General features: G+C 38.0%; 1 protein-coding gene and 1 long non-coding RNA gene across 11 annotated transcripts in view; one reads left to right on the top strand and one right to left on the bottom strand.

The window, feature by feature from the left end:
• The window catches only part of CNKSR2 (connector enhancer of kinase suppressor of Ras 2), a 262,387-nt gene that overhangs the window by 143,724 nt on the left and 97,485 nt on the right, over positions 1-21,178 (bottom strand). For 9 of the 10 annotated variants that reach the window (XM_083439388.1, XM_083439384.1, XM_083439391.1 and 6 more), the window contains 2 exons: positions 8,782-8,945; positions 1,177-1,379 (listed from right to left, as the gene is read on the bottom strand). In XM_083439388.1, coding sequence (XP_083295514.1) covers positions 1,177-1,379; positions 8,782-8,945 — 367 coding nt within the window. Of the gene's footprint in view, positions 1-1,176; positions 1,380-2,943; positions 3,060-8,781; positions 8,946-21,178 lie in introns of those variants that run through there. The other variant, XM_083439393.1, reaches the window with a different exon arrangement.
• LOC310677120 lies at positions 3,180-15,403 on the top strand. The gene is made up of 3 exons (XR_014510936.1): positions 3,180-3,257; positions 6,657-6,705; positions 14,885-15,403. It is a non-coding gene; the product is annotated as an uncharacterized lncRNA (long non-coding RNA).

A 21,178-nucleotide genomic window follows, 5' to 3' on the forward strand; every position in this document is an offset into this window, starting at 1 on the left:
TGGGTCACATCCATATGGGATTTTTATAACATGTTGTAAACAGGATATTGACTGGAGTTGGGTGCTTGGAGCATATTACCCCAATCATATCATTATCTTAGCTCTCAATTGGTTTCAGGGGATAATTCAAACTGGCAATATTTACATCTTTAATACTCTAAGCCAAATAAATATGAAGACCCACCTTTGAATATTTGTTTCTTTTCCCATTTTTACATTTAATAGCTACCATGGATATATGTTTAGACAGTGTTCTCGAAGCTACAAACATGAACCTGACCAAACTGCGGGTGGCAGTGGAAGACAGGAGTGCCTGGCGTGCTCTGGTCCATGGGGTCACGAAGAGTCGGACACGACTGAACGACTAAACAACAACAACATGGATATGTGGTTCAGAATTTCACTCCACAGAACACAAACAATGGTACCAATGAAGCTTTTCTTTCTGGGCTAATAGTAGATGAGGATCATGGCAAGGGAAGAAAGGGTTAACCCATGCATTCTGGTCCTAATGAAAATAAAATAGCATTGATTGCATGTTACAAATTTGCCTTCATACCTAGTTAGCCCTTCATATGAGCCCTACCTGCACTGCCAGTTCTTCCTTGGAAGAACATCTAGGTGTGCCTTGGAATGCAGCAGGTAGCTATAAGCCTTGTGTGCTGAAGTTCCATATTTTAGGCAGTTGGCCCAAAAGGCTATCATTCCTTTGCATTTGGGGGTTTTCTGGATGGCCTATCTAGGTAGCTTTAATATTTTTATTTGATTTGGGGGAATGTGGTTTTTCAAACTGAAAAATAAGATACACGTTTCAGTGAAATAAAAATACATATGTTTCAATGAAACAAATAATAAGAAACAAAGTACCAAGAGCTGTCATTATTTTGCTCCTTCCTAACGGGTGAAGACATATATTCCAAATATGGCAGAAGTTGTTTCAACATACTTTCTTTGCATTCTGAGGATTTGTCTTCAGGAGAGAAAACTTGTGTTCAGACAGTTTCTACCACACTTGCAGATCCAGACCGAATATTGTGATAGTTCCTCTTTTTTTTAAAGCAGGTAACTTCAACTTGCAGGTATAACTTTATAATATAGTCTTCTAACAAACAGCATATGAACATGTAGGTGAATGTGCATGACTAAAATGGTCATCCATGAAAGTCCTGAAATTACCTGTCTAGCCAAGCCAGGAGACTTTTTGCTGCTCCAATCAGATCCACCACTGAGGTAAGGAAATCATTTGGTAATTTTCTGCTGGTTCTGCCATCATAGTGACCACTTCTCCTTCTTCCCGTGATAAAGTTCTGAAGGTTTTTGGCAGACGCATTTAGCTTGTGAGAAAGTGTCTTTAGGTTTTCAGTTTCCAGTCCATAGTTCTGCATTTAAAAGAAATTGGGAAAACAGTTAGTTCTTCATCTTTATAGAAAGCACTAAAAAAAACCAAGGATGGTTAAAATCTAAGCATACATGGCAAACTGCTTTAAAAAGTCCTTGCATGCTTTGTTTCCAAAAAAATATTGACACAGACTTGGGCAAAAGTCTATGTAATCTTTATCTAGGGAAACAAACAAGTGTACTTTTCTGATATCCTGTAAAGCAATTTTAAGCCTTTAATTAATTTAACCTCTCTATAGACCCACTTTCACCTGTGTAACATAAGAAATGATCTGCTCTGTCAATACAGGAAACTGAATCTTGAATCTCATGTAAACTAAACTATATCTATTAAATGCAGAAGAGATGGCCCTCCTCTTGCCAGGGGCTAACATTTTTTAAGTCCTCCAAGCCTGAAGCCAAAAGCCACATCTTTACAGCAACAAGTATGGCCATACTCATTTATAACCAACATATTCATATTGTATAACCATGTGGGCTGCAGATGATGCGGTACTGTCCTAACTCTTGCCTTCCTTTGAGTAGTTTTTATCAATGTGTGGATATTTCTAGGAAAAGCTTCCAATATGCTGTGAAGCTTATCCTTAAAATGTACTTAGTTAAGAAAACCAACTTTTTTTTTTCTATTGTTACATAATACCTACCTACACTAAATCATCTTAATCCAGATGCAGCTACGGCTTGCATGGTGCACATGTGAGCTAGCTCATTTGTTTGAATAGATGGTTTGACTAAATGGAGCATAATCCAAAGTAGACACTCCTCAGATGTGTGGAACAACCCTTACAAACAATAATTTTCGTGGGTGGCATTCAATTAAGTTTCACTCACAGCTGATCCATTGAAATTTATGAAAATGACTAAGTTAGATCCATTGATTTCAACAGGCCTACTCTGAGTAAGACTTAGTTAAATCCCACCTCACGTGTGTTATGCTTTGCGGAGTTTTAAATTGTGGTTTTGTCTTATTTGAATTACTTTAAATATTTCTTTGACAAATTACAATAAAGGTGGCATTTTAAGAAAGAAAGTTAATGCTTGCAACAAAATGCTGAGTTGGAACACTGGTGCTCAACTGGGCTCTGAACCATTACCTCTTTTGCACAAGGACCCCGCCCCCGCATGTACGCAGCTCATTTTTAAACTAAGGAAGGGGAAATGGGATTGCCAAATTATTTAAACATACACTATAAAAGGAACATATTTTTGTAAGTACAATTTTATTGGCTATAATATATGATAGCAATTATTATCCACAAAACTTGCTATTCGAGTATAAGATCTCCGTCTAAGAAAATGAAAGTTAAGGATGCCAAAAAATGGCAGAAGAAAAAAAATTCTCTCTCTCTGGGAGTAAGTCTTCATTATATGTGCTCACAATTTATTCCGATTAACCTGGCAAAAGGGAGTCTAGGCTACAGCTATTATGAACAAAAAACAGCCCTGCTGGATCAGTGGATCCATCTAGTCCAATGTCCACTTCTCACAGAGAGCAAACATATGCTTCTGAGGAAACCCACAAGCAGGCTTTGAGCAAAACAACACCTTTCCCATCAGTAGGACTCTTAGCAGCTGGTATTCAGAAGTACAGTGGAGGTAAATAGTAGAGGTAAAACAAACCCATCAGGGCTAGGAACCATTTATTACCATATTAATCCCAAAATAAACCTCGCGTCACTTCTGCCCCCACTACCCTGTGTTATTAGTTACAGTAACTTTAGGAGAAATAGAATGTTGGTAGATGCATGACAGTTGATGTGACAGTTGACAGTTAATGATGTGACGTTATGCTTTAGCTCTCAATTCCGAAACATTCCAAAATCTCCGCTCAGGCATCAGTATCATCAGTATCAAAATAGGTGCCTTTCTGGTGCTTCTTTAGCCAATACTAATCAATTTTCACAAATACAGACAGCTCAAAAGAATTATAACACCTCACATCTAGCAAGTTTTGGCGTGGGGAGGGGGGATGGCTATCTTTAGGCACATCCGGCCTAACAACTTGACAGAATGGTTGGGTTTCCTCCTTAAGCCTTTCACAGTCCTCAGTACCTGTGCAGGGACCCATAAATTTGTTTCAGGCACGGGCAAAATTTTGCTGTGAAATGGGGACATGAGAAAAACAGTGGGGAAGACTCCTGCTGTTTCTTTCTCCAGACTTCAGCACAAGTGAGAGCTCAGATCAGGCAATATGTGTTGCTGAGCCTTGTTTTTGATTAAAAGCCTGAGAAACTTACCCTTGAGCAAGATGGCAAGTGGATGACTGATCATGTGAGAATTTTTTTAAAAAAATAAATCATTTAATGTGTCAACACGAATAGAAGTTATTAATATTGCAGTTGTTGTATAAGGGATTGTTATTATGACCAGAATGTAATGGAAATTAATAAGATTCTGGAATGCAGAAATGAAGCAAATAATCAAGCCATCAATTCTATCACGTAGGGGGCCACCTTATCTAAATTATATAATTCAGTACTTGAACGATTGGTATTAATAATTGTATTATAAATTGGTACTGCTATAATGAGGCTACTATTGGATTGTAATTGAAAAGTAATAAAAAATATTATCGGATTATGTGAGAAAAAATATGAAGCCTTTAAATAATCCATAACAATAAAGTGTCTCCATCTTATCATTCCACTTTATGCCACATAATGTATTGTTATGCTAGGTCTCTTTACCCAGGAAACTATGCCTTTAAAATAGCAAATCAGCCCTCTGCCTGGTTCCCTGTAACCTCACATCTCACAGTGAGGGAACCACCATAAGGCCCTCAGAGCTGGACCTCAGTGTCTAGGCAGAATGATGGGGGTGAAGACGCTCCTTCAGGTATACTGGGCCGAGGCCATTTAGGGCTTTAAAGGTCAGCACCAACACTTTGAATTGTGCTTAGAAATGTACTGGGAGCCAGGTCCATTAATTGGGAGTGAAATCATAATTATCTAATGGTTGCCAGGCCCATTAATTACCACAGTCAATTAAAATTCTCTCTGACTAAAAACAGTTTGAACTGTTTATATGCCACCTTTAATCCTATTACATACATACATACATATATAATTTTCTTCGCATGCCACCTTTCCACAGTTCAAACCATGCTCAAGGCAGCTTACAACATGAAAAGAACTAACTACAACATAGCAAAAGTTATCATAAGCAATAAATAAAACATTAAAAATCCGCAACCAATTTCAAAATAAAGCATAACATGATCTAAAATAAATATTAAAAGAACAAACAGCAACAACCACCACAAAAAAACCCCAAACACCCCAGTGATCTTGAGGCAGGTCACAATGGTTTAAAATACAAAAAAAAAAAAAAAAGCGCCAAAGGTGAAATATAATTAAAAATGTAATCACCAATCCATCTATTAAATATTATAAAGGACATGGCCATGTTTCCCCATGCATTACATGCACAACCAATTCAGAACCTGGGCAGTCTAAGTAGGCAGCAGCTGAATGGCAATAGACGGCTCCACAACTGGAGTGCTATTGCCAATGAAATAGACTCTCCTCCCCATAGGATGGCTGGGCTTGTTGGAGAATGAGTCAAATCAAGCTCAATGCTGAAGTGGGGATGAGTTTGTTGTGTGTGAATGTGAGAGACAAAGACAGACAAAGAGAACGTATGCTATGGGGGGGGGGTTGTGTGAGAGAAAAAGGGATGGGAGAGAACATAGTCTTATACTGAATTAGACCACTGTTCTGTCTAGCTCAGTGTTTTCTATGTTGACTAGCAGCAGCTCTCCAGGGTTTGAGGCACGGGGCATTCCTAGCCCAACCTGGAGATGCCAGGGACTTTCTGCATGAAAGATAGATGCTCTACCACTGAGCTACAGCCGTTCCCCCTGGAGCATGTGCTGTATGTGTGGCATGTTTGAATGCATATCTGCTAGCAGTGCATGCCAGTGACAGTAGGTTCAGGGTAGACACACTAATTTTTGGCAGTGCTCACTTTCACTTTGGTCACTAACATGCAGCTCTCAGAGGGTTGGTGAACAGCAAATGCAGTCAAAAAAGGTTAGCCACCCCTGCCCTAGGCCCTCGTTGAATGCTTTTGCAGTCACATCATGCTGCTGAAGAAGCAAACTTTTCTCCACGAAAGTTCATGCCAGAATTTATACATAAGTAAGATTCCACAGTGCTCTTGGAATTTTGCTATAACAAATTAACATGGCCACTCTGAATTGGCACTTCTTATGTGGAAACCTTTCAAAGAGGCTTCTTAGAGGTTAGCAATGTGGCACTACTCCAGCTGTGTATGACAAATCTTTCTTTTAAGAAAAGACTATTGATCCTATTCCCTGATGCAGTTTCTTCCAAGCCCTTTTTCTTATTGTCCAGACCACCAAGTGACTGGAAGACATTCTTTACTTATTTAGAAAAGGTATAACTGCACTCTTAGCTTGGGGCTTCAACGTAGAATGTAATAAAACTGTTATGTTCAGGATCCAAAACATGTCATGGCAATCAAGTCTAAGGTTCTTCAAGAAATCTCCTCACATATGCATATACTTATACATATAATCTGAGGAAAAGCTAGAAACAGAAGCTTTAGTAGTATTACAAACAGAAAAACATGATGCAACTAAGGTTTGATTTCTCTCTTTCTCTCTCACACTATTATAGTGTGGATTTATGCTTATAAAAATGTGACCAACAAACTTGAAATGTAAGCTCTTATGTAAGCAATTGCACATCATCTTTCACAAGTGCAAGAAACCAAACGGATTCAGCTGTTGCACAAGTGGGCTAGCAAAACTAGTCATCACCTGCTGCTGCATCATTCATTTTTTAACCTATGATTTATATTCTGGTCTGCATTCTGCTAAGGATGCATAGATTCACTGAATAAAATACTGACTAGAAACTGAAGGCTATGTTCCAAATCAGTAAGCAGGCATATTATTACTACTGTCACTTCTGCTTTTTTCTGTATTAAAAGCTCAAGCTGTGTACAATGTTGTCAGATCCTTAAACATATGAATGCAGTTTCTATCCACAGTGTCTGTTCAAGGGAGCAAATACATGTTCATGTTCACTTGTGGCTTTTAAAATAATTAAAACAGAAAGGTGATCATGTGGCTACTTTACTTAATTCTTTCCACAATCTATGGAATGGACTGCAATACCAATTTATCCAACTTCTGTAGATCTCCTATAAAATTAATATTTTTTTTACTAAATTCTCAGGCAACTATGAAACTATCTATTGTTGAGATCAGAATAATTTTTACTTTCATGCAGGTATAACTTTGAGGCAAATGTGAAAAGGCCATGAGCAATGTGACATTTTGTAAGTATAATATGCATGTTGCTTTTACTAAAAGTACAAAGGATGAGAATAGATTTTTAAAGCACAATAGTTTTTATTATAAACATCTAAGAAGCAAAGCAACAGCAGGGAGTAGGACTCAGGAAGCCTAATATATAAAATCTACAGAAGCAATTAGCTGAGTGCTGCTGCTATTTCTGCTCTTATAACAGAAGGAGAAAAAGTTAAAAATCCAAAAGCTATGAAGCTAGGGTGTTATGAAAGCCAGATTTTTTTTTAATATCCTAGTTTAACAGTGTCACTAACCCTAATGTCACTAACCCCTAACCCTAACCCTAAACCTCCACTGATTTGCAGGATATCTTCAGGAGAAGAAAAGGCTAAGTACTAAACCCTACACAAATATGGAGTGAAGACCCTAAGACAGTTGGATAGCACCTTGTACACTTTCTTCTGGCAACTCTTACAGCCAAGCTGGTGCCAAACACATTGCTCTGCTTTCCTTTGGACCACACCAGCAAGGCTGAATAGGGGGGATCTGGTCACCAGGGAGGACACTTTGGTGCTGCTAATGCAGCAGTTTAACTTCACCCCCAGAAGGCAGACTCCACTGTCTCTCAAGACAGATGAGTGCCAACAACAACAACCCAGCCTTTCAGGGGGGAAACATCCCAAAGTGGCCAGACTTTTGTTACTTTTTGCTCCATATTCCATAAAAAGGTAAAGGGACCCCTGACAATTAAGTCCAGTTGTGAACGACACTGGGGTTGTGGCGCTCACCCTGCTTTAAAGGCCGAGGGAGCCGGCGTTTGTCTGCTTCTGCAAACAGTTTTTCTGGGTCATGTGGCCAGCATGACTAAGCCACTTCTGGCGAAACCAGGGCAGCACAAGGCAACACCGTTTACCTTCCCAACAGAGCGGTACCAATTTATCTACTTGAACTGTGTGCTTTTAAACTGCTAGGTTGGCAGGAGCCGGGACCGAACAATGGGAGATCACTCTGTCGCAGGGATTCGAACCGCCGACCTTTCAATAGGCAAACCCAAGTGGCACAGTGGTTTAACCCACAGCGCCACCCGCGACCCGCTCCATATTCCATACTCCTCTCCTATTGTTTGCATAATTGTAACATAAACTCTTAAGTCCCTTGAATTTATTACCTACCAGTTAGACCTCAAATGCAACCAGGGCTGTCTTAAGCATATGCAGCACCAGGATGCAAAGATCTGCCCGGTACCCACCCCCCAGGTTGCCCAGAGTTGCCGACCTTTTTTTAGGGGGGGGGGACCCCAAGGTTATTGATTTTTTTTTAAGGAAAGTTTTCCCAAAGTTGTTGACTTTTGCTCAGGAAAAGAAAACAGGAAACGTAAGGAGCCCAGCACAACAAACCAGGCATTGGGCACCTTGTGGTGTAAGCAGCGTACACTGGGTGGGCCTCTCTTTGGCCCTACACCAATCCCAGGTGCACTGCCTCAGAACCTCGCCCCCAAACTTCCGGCGCAGAGCCACCTGCAGCAGAACAGCTCCCATATCTTGTCTCTCTGCCGCCTCACCCCTTACCTCTCCCTTTTAATTTTAACCAGGTATTCAAATACATAATTTGTTTTTAACTGCAGGCTCAGTTCAAAAACATGTTCAAAAACATGTGAAGTAATTGATAGACTCTGGGTACTAGTAAAATGTTTTTTCTAAACATGATGTAATCATAAGCAGTCTTGAAAAGTCCCTGAAATAAACTCTATACAAAATCAATTTTTTCTTAAGGCAACTGCAGGTTCTAGTGCAACTATTGAAAATGCAAAACACGCGCTCAGAGTTCTGTTAAACAGCACTGGCAATAACACCGAATTTTGAAAGATATACAGATCAATTCTCATCATGCTCATTATCCTCCTCAATTAAAATTCAGTTTTGTAATACTGTAAGAAACTGGCACATTGAAACTGATGTGATTAAAAGTGGAGGATTCTAGATTGATGTAGTAATGTAAAGAACATTTGTGGCATTCAAACTGCAAAAAAAAAAAAAAAAAAAAAAACCATTCCTGACAAAAATTGTCTCTCTTGCCACCCAACAATCTATCACAAAGACATTTACCAATGCACACAGCAAGTCAACTGCTTCTAAGATGAGTTCTTGATGGCCAATTCGAGTAACCCCTAGATCCTCCAGTTCTTGATGAGTGATACGTAGCAACTGATCTCCACCAATCTTTTCTCTCTCAAAATTCTTGATATACTGCTGCAGACAATCATCGAGACCTAAAACAAAAACAAACAAAAAATGTGTGAAGGGAAGAATTATTTTTCCATATAAATGAAATAAGGGGAAATCTATATTAGACTGAAGAATTTAAGCAAAATGTTTCACAAACTGATCAACAGAGATTTGAACATTTAGATGAATATGGAGGGAAATGGTCAGAATCAAAATTCTTGTATAAAATTCTTTAGCTTCGTTGAAGGAGTAGTCCACTAATTTGTTCTCACACATATTCACCTTAAAACCACATACGGTACCTTTAAACCCTAGTTTCAAACTAACTTTCAGCAGTGCTAATACTGACTACAGTAGTAGAATTTATGCAGAAACAATAAGGAATGAAGAAAATTTAGGCTCAAACCCATTGCCCAGTCCCTGCTAAATATGGTTAAGAGGTCAGCAATGTTAAGTTTGTCTGCACCTGGCCTATGTAGTTTTCTCATTCCTTGTACCATGCTCACTTTCGTCACAACATATCAGCTCAATTCATGCAGGTTTCATTGTCATTTCTCAATTCTGTTTTAAAGTCTTAATGCTTCAGCCAGAACACCATGCAAACACCAGTCCCATACAAAGGCATGCATGACACTTGACTATACAAATAACAGCATAATTTTACGCATGTTCAGTACTTATTTTCACTTTTAAAATGATATAATTGTGGTTCAATGATAATACTACTTAGTATTATGTAAGTCTTTTAATGCTGGTCTTCAGGTGAACCTCACAAATTTAGCTGAATTTACCACACAGTCACAAATGCTGTTATTCAACCTAAAGCTTGGGCCTCTGGGTACTAGAACTGCTGATTTGCTAAAAAAATTAAGTGATTTGCACTTGAAGTAACTTGGTCTTCATGCTAAACAGCAAACTATTAAAACAGAACCCACAATATGAAAAAAGTTGGAATCTTTGGAATAAAAGTAAACTTTGATACAAAGAACTACAAGAAAATAAAAGAATATGGTCTGAGCATTATATAATGAATGGCCATTATGTAAAATATATTAAAGAAAAATTTGGCATGTTTTCTTCATATTTGATACCAGAAACCCTTCTGACATATTAAAGAAATCTCTCAAACAATGCTTTCAAATTTGATAATATCCACTGAAAACAGAACACAGACTAGTTGACGTAATCTTAAATGTTTGGTAGCATCCTTTGTCAAGAGGTATGGGATGATGCAAAATGTGATGGTTGCTTGCTTCAAAGAGCAAATGCCACATTAAAGGTAGAAGACCCTCTTCACACAGTGGTTATGTTCACACCAAGTGTATAGTTTGCCTTATCAAGAATGTGCTTCTATAGTTTTGTGGAGTAAGCAATCCAAATTTCAGTTCAACATTAATTAAACTATGTCAACTTTCCTCAACCTGGTGCCCTCCAGATGTTATAGGCCACAATTCCCATCAACCACTGCCATCATGGCCTATGATCAGGGGTGACAGAAGTTGTGGTCCAAAACATCTGGAAGGCACCAGGTGGAGCAGACATGCTACAAATATAGAGCAGAATGCAGCAAATGCACAACTTGAGGATGTCCAAGCAACACAAATAACTACAAGACTATTCAAAAAGTGTTCAAATCCACAGAAGTAGGAAACTGCCCAATGTTATTTTCCCATCCACCCCATAGAAAAAAATCCCTGCCAAACCAAATTTGCTGACATGAATCCATTATTAATTCCAACACCCTGTGACTTTGTCACAGATTATCAGCATTAAAAGGGAAAATAAGCTTTCCTGATCCCAGTATAAGGATCAAAAAATCACAAATACATTTATCATACTTTTGGCCAATACTATCTGAACTTTCTTGGCTCTACATTGCCACATGAGATACACACACCTGAAACCAAGTGGACATGGTTAGTATGCAAGAACATTATACCAAGCAGGTCTGATTCCAGGCTTAAGAGGGCCTTTGACCCAGTGCCCCTACAGGCAAGCCAGCAAGGCCTTACTTGGCAGCCGGCTGCAATGCTGCCCTCATGAGTGGTGGTATTTCAGAGCCATCATTTAGATATCATCCAACTATCTGGAGTGCCCAACACAGCATCACTCCAGAGCATTATGGCTGGCACTACAACAGATCCTCCAGGGCACTGTTGGAAATTAGACAGGAAGGTTCATGGAAGCCCTGGAAAAGCAGGGCCCTGGGCAATCAGCAGTGGAACCTCCTAGATTCCCAGCCACTGCCCCAAGATTATGAGTTCTGATGCTGCACCTCATACAGAGTCCAACTGTACTGGCCCTGCTAGACAGACATAGTCTCACCCTTCCAACCTGATCTCCAATGAACTAAAATTTCCAGGGCCTTATTCATGCAGGGAATATTGTCTACCACTCAGCTATCATCAAGGTTGGTGACCTAGAATCAAGTAGGTGGTATTTCCATATCAGCATCAGACCCCTCCTGGAAGAGTGTAATGTTGCCTCATATAATGAGATAGCTATATCAGTGGTGAGAAAAGGCACACCACAAGCATTACACAAAGGTGTTTCGCATAATAAGTGTACTGTGATTACCAACAATGATATACAGTCTTAAGAAGTGAGAAAGCTGTTACACCGATAACCAGTTTATGGAATTCAGATTTGCATGTGTGCTGAATAAAGCATCTTAACTATATTTTTAGGTCAAAGACAAATTTCATTAATCAAAACTTAATACTTGAGACATGCATTAAATCCTAAGACATCTGTTCTACAAGCAAGTGTTAAATACTTGCAAGTAAAATAATAGCTGTCATTTTGAATAAGTTAGTGCCATAAATTAACAACATTTTATCATCCTTTTTTTTTTTTACTAAATATTAAAGCTCTTTTGATGCTCATGATTTAATTACTGCATTGAAGTCCTATTTCAACAACTGCAAAATGCAATCAGGTGGGACAGATTGTTCTTGATCTTATGTCAAAACTAGTGTGGTTTTAATATAATAATTTGGTGGTAATGTTACAATTACAATGCATCACTGGAATAGAAATTTATTTCTTCCATGAAACAGTTGCTTTACGATAAGAGAGCTAAGTATCAATTATTTCTGAACGCAATAGGATAATAAGGGTAAGGGTTTTGACCTAGCAACATATGCAATGACTTTATAACAGGACAAGCACTGTTCAGCAATTTCATGGTTGAACATAATAAGAGTCTCTGTTCACTTCCCCCCAGTAAGTTGTTTAACGATTTGGTCATTTCCAAGATACAGCTGTGCAAACAATATTTCATGTCTAGCTAGCCATCATTGTGTCTTAGTCCTTAGCCTAGGTACCTCTCTCACACACTTCCTGGGCAGGGCGGTGATGAGAAAAATCAAGTTACACACATGTACCGGCAGATATAAATGTTGAAAATATTCTAAAGATCAAGTCATGTAATAATGTTATTACCTTTCAGAATCCTTGTACGAGTCAGCCATATTAGGCTATAGCATCTTAGGGGTTAGCCACTCACTTTCAAAAATTAAAGTCACTGAATAAGTATATGAGTGTTGTTTCTTTCAAAATCAAGAAGGCCTTTAGATCCCCCAAAAAGCATATGACCCCAAAAAAGCATATGAACACACAATAATTGATTGATTGATTTTAAAAGAATTATATGGGGCATCTTAAATGATACATGTGGATCATATTTTGGAAGTGTTTTTAACATGGAAAGATTTAGTTCAAATGAAAATGTTAATCGCCTAAGAAAAAATCATGTATTTGAGCGAAGTTCCAATTTTAGTTCATACATAGGTACTGACCAGTAATTAAAAAACAGTGCCTGACGGTTTCCAAACATAGACCAAAACCTCCTCCTGGGAGCCATCATTCCAAATTGGGCACCAATATTGTCAGAAGCATCCAAATTGGTGCAGTTTGTAACTGTCAGACCAAACTGGATGATGTCACAGGAAACACAGGAAAAATATCTTCATTGGCATCCAAATCAGCATGGTTTGGAACAGTTTGTTCTGCCATCTTGATTCAAATGGGGTCCAACCATTTCTAAAAGTAAACCAAGTGCTGCTTCCTGATCTTAGTAACAGTCTTGCCAAATTGGGTGACAATATATTCAGAGGCATCCCAATCACTGCTGTTTAGAATGGATCAGTCCACCATCTTGATTCAAAATGGTGCCTGTCCAAACAAAGGCCAAAAACCCACTCATCGATCTTAGCCACCGTCAAGTCAAATAGGCCATGCTAACTCCAGAGGCATCAAAATTGGTGCAGTTTGGAACATTTCAGTCCACCATCTTAATTCATAATGGTACACAATGTCAATCAAACATAGACAAAAACTGGCTTCTCCACTTTGGGAACTGTCACACTAAGTTTAACAACCATATCACAAAAGGCATTCAAATGCATGGAGAACAGACAGATGGGCAAAATATATAGCAGACATACAAAATTGCATGGAAATCTGGAAAAAAACCAATTAAGAACTATACAGGAAACTTACATAATTGTTGAAATTCCCAGAATCTCAAAACGTTTGTATACAAAGCTAAGGATGCAATTTTATGCACACTCACTTGTGATTAAGACCCACTGAACTAGTGGGAGTTACTTCTGATGATGTATAGAATTGAGGTATGATACTGACACATTCCAAATATCAGTCTAGCTAGGGAGGTGGAACAACTCTTATATATTCTTATATATAAGTATGTAGAAATAAAATTATTAATAGCATTAACTTTTACTATTACTAAGCACTGGAAACATAGCAGTTAGCTTTTGTAGTATGACCAGCTTCATTAAGATTTGCAAGATTTTAATAATTGTTGGTGAAATTATATAAGGTAATCAATATATTAGTTTAAAATATTATTGTGCTTAACATTGTTTCCTCAAATAGTAAAAATAGTTAAATTGCAAAACAGCCCAAATGCATTGTGTCCTGTGTCATAGGTTTTTTTGAAAATCCAACATATCTTGTGAATAGTATGGTAAATACACAGATACTTTAAGAAACTAACAGCCTTCCAAATATACTGACCCATGCCCCTTCTTAGACATTTCAAGCAGCAGTTTTGTTTAGCCCTGGCTCCTTATGTAAAGTATCTCAATTTGAAGCTGAGAATTTGGGCATGCAAAAAATAAATAAATGACATGGCAGTTATGTTTTCCTCATATTTGTTAACTTTGTCCAGGGGAACAAACCCATACCCTTCCCCATGGCCTGTATTGGGTATTGATCATTGCAGGGTTGTTCTTAAGTGAGAGGCCAAAGGTTTTAGTCTCAGTCTATAAAGCTGATGTATTTATCTATACTTCTTCACTTTTCTATTCAATAGTATTATTTGCTGAACATCAATAAACATACATATATGACTTGTATACATTGTATCTGTAACAGTTGCCAGACCTGTTGCTGAGGAAAGGAAGTGCCAGATGAAACAATGAACACCATGTGAAATTTTATATTAAGTAAAACCAATAACTTCTGGAATTATTACTGTATTTTTATTGTGAGTATTGTGCTAATGTTTGTTTGTTTATCCCCAAGTGTTTCTTCCAACCGTCCCAGCTTAGTTTTGCATGTTAAACAATGGCCAAAAGAGTGGTCTTCTGCTGCTTATCAGTTTGTGCCAAATCTGTTGTTTGCTTATTAATGTTGAAAACTTCACCTAACGTATGCTGACCATAGTTTTTAGAGCAATATTTTTGTTCTTATATAAAGCATATACTTTAAGTAATATGTTAAATAGTAATAGCAAACTATATCAGTAGCATTTAGTATAGGTGTGTGTTAGAAGTTAGCTGACACACAAAGCAAATATATGAGTTTTAGGTCTATGCAAGCAACTAGATACAAAGCTAAGCAAATAATAATCATAACAGAAGCAGAAGCAGCTGGGTTCTTTATAACAAAACCGAAACCTGATTGGGGCTATTTGAAGCTTATAATAAATCTCATGTGTTTGTTTTATTTGTAGGCCCAATCAATGGACTAGGTTTATGGAAGACATAACAAACAATAACCACACAGGATAATACTGTGAAAAGACAACATATTTACGAACGATATTCCTGTTCTTTCTCAGCTCGACTGATAGTCATTGGAAGAACAAATTATCACTGCAAATGCCAAATCACACCTCCTTAAGTCTCTTCTCCACAGATCATTTTGTTGAGAGCCAACTGGCAGCTAGAGTCATGTTCTCTTTCCACTATCCTCCAAGGTTCTGTTAAGGAGGAAGGCCCCTTTCCTAAGGCCAATTTTCCAAGCCTGCCAGATCACTTCTTTCTGAGAGTCAAATGCCAAATGCCATTGCTCCTCTCCCCATTTTTTCTGCTCCAAACTACACAACCACAACAGAGACTACTATTTCAGCTAGCTCAAAGGTGGATTAATTCAGGTGAAGGACTGGATCAGTGGATAGCTAGGAAAACACAGTAAACCCAGATTGCTTTGGAAAAATAACTACTATAAAGCAATGCAATAGCTGAATTGATCCTGTTTTTTTGTTACCTGAAAATTACAATTTGCTAATTGCAAGAACAGTTCAAATACACTTTTTCTATTAAGTATATCTAAAAATATGCTAATATCCTTTCTTAGTAATATGAAGAATATCACTTGTGATCTATATTCATTTTACAGAAAATGAACACACACAAAAAATTAAACAATAATCTAAATAATTCCTGACAATATGCATTTAATCATCACTTCAAAACAGAATGTATAACTTATCAGACTTTAGAAAATGATTTGAAGCTCTCTCAGTTACTCCATAACTACACTGATGAATGACATACACATAGCTCACATCTGTCAAGGGCATCACTTCCACATACAATTATCATTATCCAAACTGTCCTCCCTATCATGTTAACTTCCACTCATGTTGTCATGTACCTTCAATATACATGTTTGATAGCTGTGTAGAACCACTTTGCAGTAATATACTGGCACTCAAGTAATTTCCACAACACGAGATATCAGCTGCAAAACTATTTCAGCAACAGGTGGTTTCTCTGGGAGACTATTAATACCTTACCCTCCTCCATAGCTCAATCAAATAATATTTCAAGGTTGGGTATCAGCAGTTTCAAATCTCTTGTATCACAAAACAGCATAGTGATAAGCACATATTTCAGTTAATTGTTAGTCCATCTAGTCCAATAACTTAATCCTAAAATCAAAAATAGGAAAGATTGGAGGGGAGGAGACAAGTACCAGTGCTCTTGCTAGATTTATGATGGCACAATACTTAAAATTTATGAAAGTTACTCCCCAGCCATTCATATGTAGGAAATAAGCATCACACCTATGTTAATTATAAATTACAAAGTGTTATAAAATAGTCTGGAGTCATTCATCCATGTTTTCTTATTGCTTCAGGCCAAATGTTGACATTTCCATCATTACATTCCCTACTGTCATGTTCTTCATGCATTCAATATTGAATAACATGAGAGCAAGACATTAAATACCTGGCTTGATTTATTTATTAAGATACATAATAAGGTCAGCCCTTACAAACAAAGGCAGGCTCTTTTAAAGATTCTGATAGTCCAGGGAGAAAATGTTCATTTGAGCCCTTCTGTACCTCACTGCACCATGGGTCAATGTAATTTCACCCCTCAATTTGGGTGGAAGATTAAATATGCATATAATCCCACCCAAAAAAAGTCTATATTTGATATCAGAAGCAATATGTTAAGATGCTATGCCTCTCAATTCAAGGACAATATTTATGACGGATTCAGTTGCAATGTATGCCAGGGTGTATCCAGAAAAATTACTGAAACCCAATTCAATAAATTTATTGGGGTCCACTGTAATCCGTACACACAGCTTGCACTGATGCACACATTGGAATTTGTGAAAATAGTGTGTGCTGCTACAACATACCTGTACATTGTGTGCATACTTTGTTACTCTGAGCCACATCCCGTCACATTTAGAAGCCTACATAGAATGGCAGAAAATAATCAGAACTGGAAATTCTACAGCACTATTACAGAAGAGTGTTATATGCAAGCTTCACACAGGAGACAAAACTTTCTTTGGAGTGAGGGATGCAGCTGCCATTGCATGCGTGGAACAGACTTCCACTTCCTCTCTTCCTGCAGCCACCCACACACCCTCAGAATCAGCTCCAGAAGGTTAGGAGACCCTCCAGATTTTCAGGACATGAAGGAGGGGCATAGGAAGAAGAAGAAATTCTGCTGCATGAACAGAACCTGGTTACTCAGAGTTGCAGGCAACTCATAGATAAGGGAGCACACTTCCTCCTTCTCATCAATTCAATTTAGAAATAATAAACGAGGTTCTTCTCTGTAGGAGAGGGGCTGCAGGACTTAGTGCAAGATCCTCCATGCTGCAACCTGGAAGCCTTGAATAGCTTGAAAGGAAGCTCCCTGGATCTGCAGTCCTTTCTCAAAACACTGCACCACAGCCCAAACAGTCCCCATTGTCATTAAAGGCCTGCAGTATATTCCAGAAATGTCACAGCAGAAGAAGTCGCAAAATAATTCTTATGTATTATTGTAATATATTTATAATATTAGGACATCTCACAGTGCTTTTTCCACATAAGGTTTATGTTGTAAGAATTCAAATAGTGTACACTGCTGCATATTAGATCTAGTCAGATAAACAAACTTTTAATAACTGATATTATATGAGCTTGTGTAGCCAGGAAATTATAAAGCTGCGTGGCATAAGGCTACATTAAAATTCATTACAATGGTATGCCCTGGCTAAAGTTATACCTTTGAATCCTGCAACAAAATTTACACATGAGTAGGTATGCTAGGTGGCAGCACTCCCAATTAGCCTGCCTTCCACCTGAACTGGCAGCTGTGAGCCTTTCTCAGACAAATGATCTACCATGACAGAGACCAGAGTTTCTACAAATGAAAAAATTAAACGTTTCTATAATGTTTGTTCATATGTAAACTTTTCCTGCAATCCTCCTGTAAGATTTGGTTCTTCTGCTTCTCCTCCCCATATTTTCAATATCTATAGTACTAGCAGAAGCCTCAGGGTACATGGAAGTGGGAATAGAGAAAAACTACAGCTGTAAACACAGAAAGAAAACCAAAGGTTTTTGTCACATAATGGCATGCCCCATGCAATAATAATGCTTATTTTATTTTAGCTAAACACATTTCTTAATGAGCAAGTGTGTTTTTTGGTATTCATAAAAACAGACTCTGGCGAGGAAAAACAATGAAGTCATAATATAGGATACTTTCAAGCAGGTTAATGTTATTGAAAACTCGTTTGTGCACATAAGTGAGTTTGGGCTACTATTATCTTCTCTTCCCAAGTCCATTAAGTGTGAAGCGGATATACCAGTAAAGAAAAAACTGGAAAATAACTAATTGATTTTCTTTTAGAAACACAAACAGCAGTTTTTTAAACAGGGAAACCAGTCACTAGTACTACACAAAGTTAGAAGTATAGGCTTGTAACTTCTGCTTCATTAGTCAAAATATTCAGACCTCAGTCTGAGTAAGCCACACTGAACTTAATTCTAAGTAGGATTTAACTAAAATGAAGACCCAGAAACCCAACACCAACAACCCCCACAACAAAAAAATCCCCCAAACATCACTCCAGGGATCTTGAGGGAAATCACAACCATTTAAAATGCAAAAAGCAAATGATAATTCCCAATCCATCTGTTTAATGTTGCAAAGAACATGGCCATGTTGTCCCATGCATTGCATGCACAATATGCACATACACAACCAATTCAGAAACCAAATGTTCTAAGTAGGCATCAACTGAATGGTAATGAAATGAACTAGCTTCATTAATTCCAATAGAATAAGGTCAAAGTATTAGACCTTCCATTTTTATGAAGCATTTTACCATAATACTGTCTACTGTTTTGCAGTTTTGCTGAACAGCAAATCATTGCCCTGTTTCGGGAACCATGTATATAGTTAATAAGCATTATTAAACAGGCTTACATAACTATTTATGGAAATACTTACAAGAGTTAAATAACTAAGACCATATGCCTCAAGTTTTAAGGAGGATGAAATTGCAATGCATTAGCAAGGTAAAGAAGTCTGAGAAATAATGCCCACAACATAGCAGTTCTTCATAAATCAGTCATTCAATTGCACCAGCTTCACAGATATATTTGATACTAGCTAGATTTATTCACGCTACAAGCCAGGATTAGAGAACTCCAGTTTTCATACTTGGGATTTTATAAAATAAATATGAAAACTGGAGTTATCTCTAATACATGAAAGCCTTTCCTGTAACCCACATTCATATGTTCATATTGTTGTTTTTACACTGGGAAGGCAAACAAGCAGAAAGACAATAAGTATAGTCAAATGCAATGCCAGTATAAACAATGTATCTTAAAATGTGGGCTGTTTATGCTAAAAGCCTCAAAGTATATCCTTGGGTGCTCAGGATAAGCAGGCAAAATTTCATATTCTGTGATACATTTCACAATGAAATGTTGATTTCCAATGCTTCATTCAGAAGCTCCATTTTTGGAAAATGACATGGGATGTTTTTAAAAAAGGATATTACTGCTCTTCCAAAAAACCACCACCACCACTGTACACACAATTGTCCTCTTATAATACTTATCACATCTTGGAGCCTTCAATGAAATGTTACAAAATGAAACTGTAGCTAAACCAATGCTATATCTATTGAGACACATTGTGTAGAATGTTGATGCAATATTTTTTTACACGTGATTTTAAAAAATCTAAACCACCTAGAATTTTCATTTTAAAAGAAAGAGAAATACAAGCATCTTTCTTGGGCTTCATACATGCCCAGAATTATGTATCAGTAAATAAGAGATTGCAACTGCATGGAAAATTGCAGACCTGGAAATTAATTATTTAAAAACCAAAACTACATCTTCCACACCAGGGTCTTGATAAAGAAAACAACTAACTGCAAAGTGTTTTAGTGTTTCAAACAGAACAGGTGTACTAATGCTCATTCTCACAGAATGTGGTGATCTCATTTACCAAAATAGGGCAATTAAATGCTAAGTGAGCTATGATACTATGCAGGATAAGAGAAGTTTCTAGTCTCTGGGCACCATACGGCCAAAGTTAAGCACTTTCTGGTTGTCCTGCTTTCAATGGGCCAGAGTTTAGCACATGCTTGGGGCTGTGATCCTAATCACACATTTCCTGAGAGTAAATCCTATTTAATAAACTGGAAATTACTTCAGAGAAAATAACGTACTGGAAACATGTACTGAATCAGGCTGAAAAGCTCCCACTGAAATCAATGAGGTTTAAGTATATATTCCCTGCCAAGCCACTACCAAACAGTGAGTAAGCAAAATACTAAATGGCAAGAAACTGCCTATTTCAAGAGCACTGACTGAAACAGGCTTTCCTTGAAAAGTATGGGAGCATATCTACTGAAAGAGATAGAAGCACATTTGACAACAGTGGCTACTAAGCTTACAGTGCAATTCTATGCATGTTTAAGCAGACTTAAGTTCACAGCCATTCAACAGAGCTAGAGTGTGTTTAAGAGTGGGCCACAGATGGACCTCAGCTGTTTCAGTCAAGCAGCAGCTGGATGTAACGAAGAGGTGAGGCACAATTTCTCATTTTATCAGCAATGTAAAAATAAAAAAATGTCAGTTTCCTCAAAGTTACAACCCACAAATAAAGCAATGGCTTTAACTAGTGGGTAAATAGCAGGACTGATCATCTAAGCCCACATCCTCAAAAAAAGGTCAGTTTCTAATGCTATCAATAATAATAAAAAATGATGCTAGGAGTGGACAATGGACTGACAATTGCTAGTGGAGGAAAGCTAGAGAGAGCCGACTAAAAGAAATCTCATTCCAACCTCACAAGTGATGCCAGCAGGGCTATAGGGCAACTAGGGAATGACAAAAAGACAGCTGCTGAAAGTGAGTGGTACAGCAGCTCAGCTGCTATTGTGGAGTAGAATTAAATGACAGCCTGGAGCCCCTCAGGTGCTCCTCGCTTGGCTTCAAGGGAAACAAGTGGAATGCTTAGGAGCAGCAGTACAAGTCATTGCATGTACCATTTTAAAAGGACACCAGACTGTCACTCTATGAGATGCAAGCACACCATGAAATGCGATGTTCTCCGTTCACCCTCCTTCCTCTAGTAGCTTTGTTTCACAGCGCACATGCTTCCCATGACATGTGATGCTGCCACCTTCCCAGCCCTCTGACCCGGAGATCAGCTTTGCAAGGTCTCACACGCCCATGCAGGGCTGTCGTCCCAGCTGCTCC

The sequence above is a fragment of the Podarcis tiliguerta genome (genome assembly GCF_965153285.1).
Source record: "Podarcis tiliguerta genome assembly, chromosome: 4".
In the NCBI taxonomy this organism is placed as follows: Eukaryota; Metazoa; Chordata; class Lepidosauria; order Squamata; family Lacertidae; genus Podarcis; species Podarcis tiliguerta.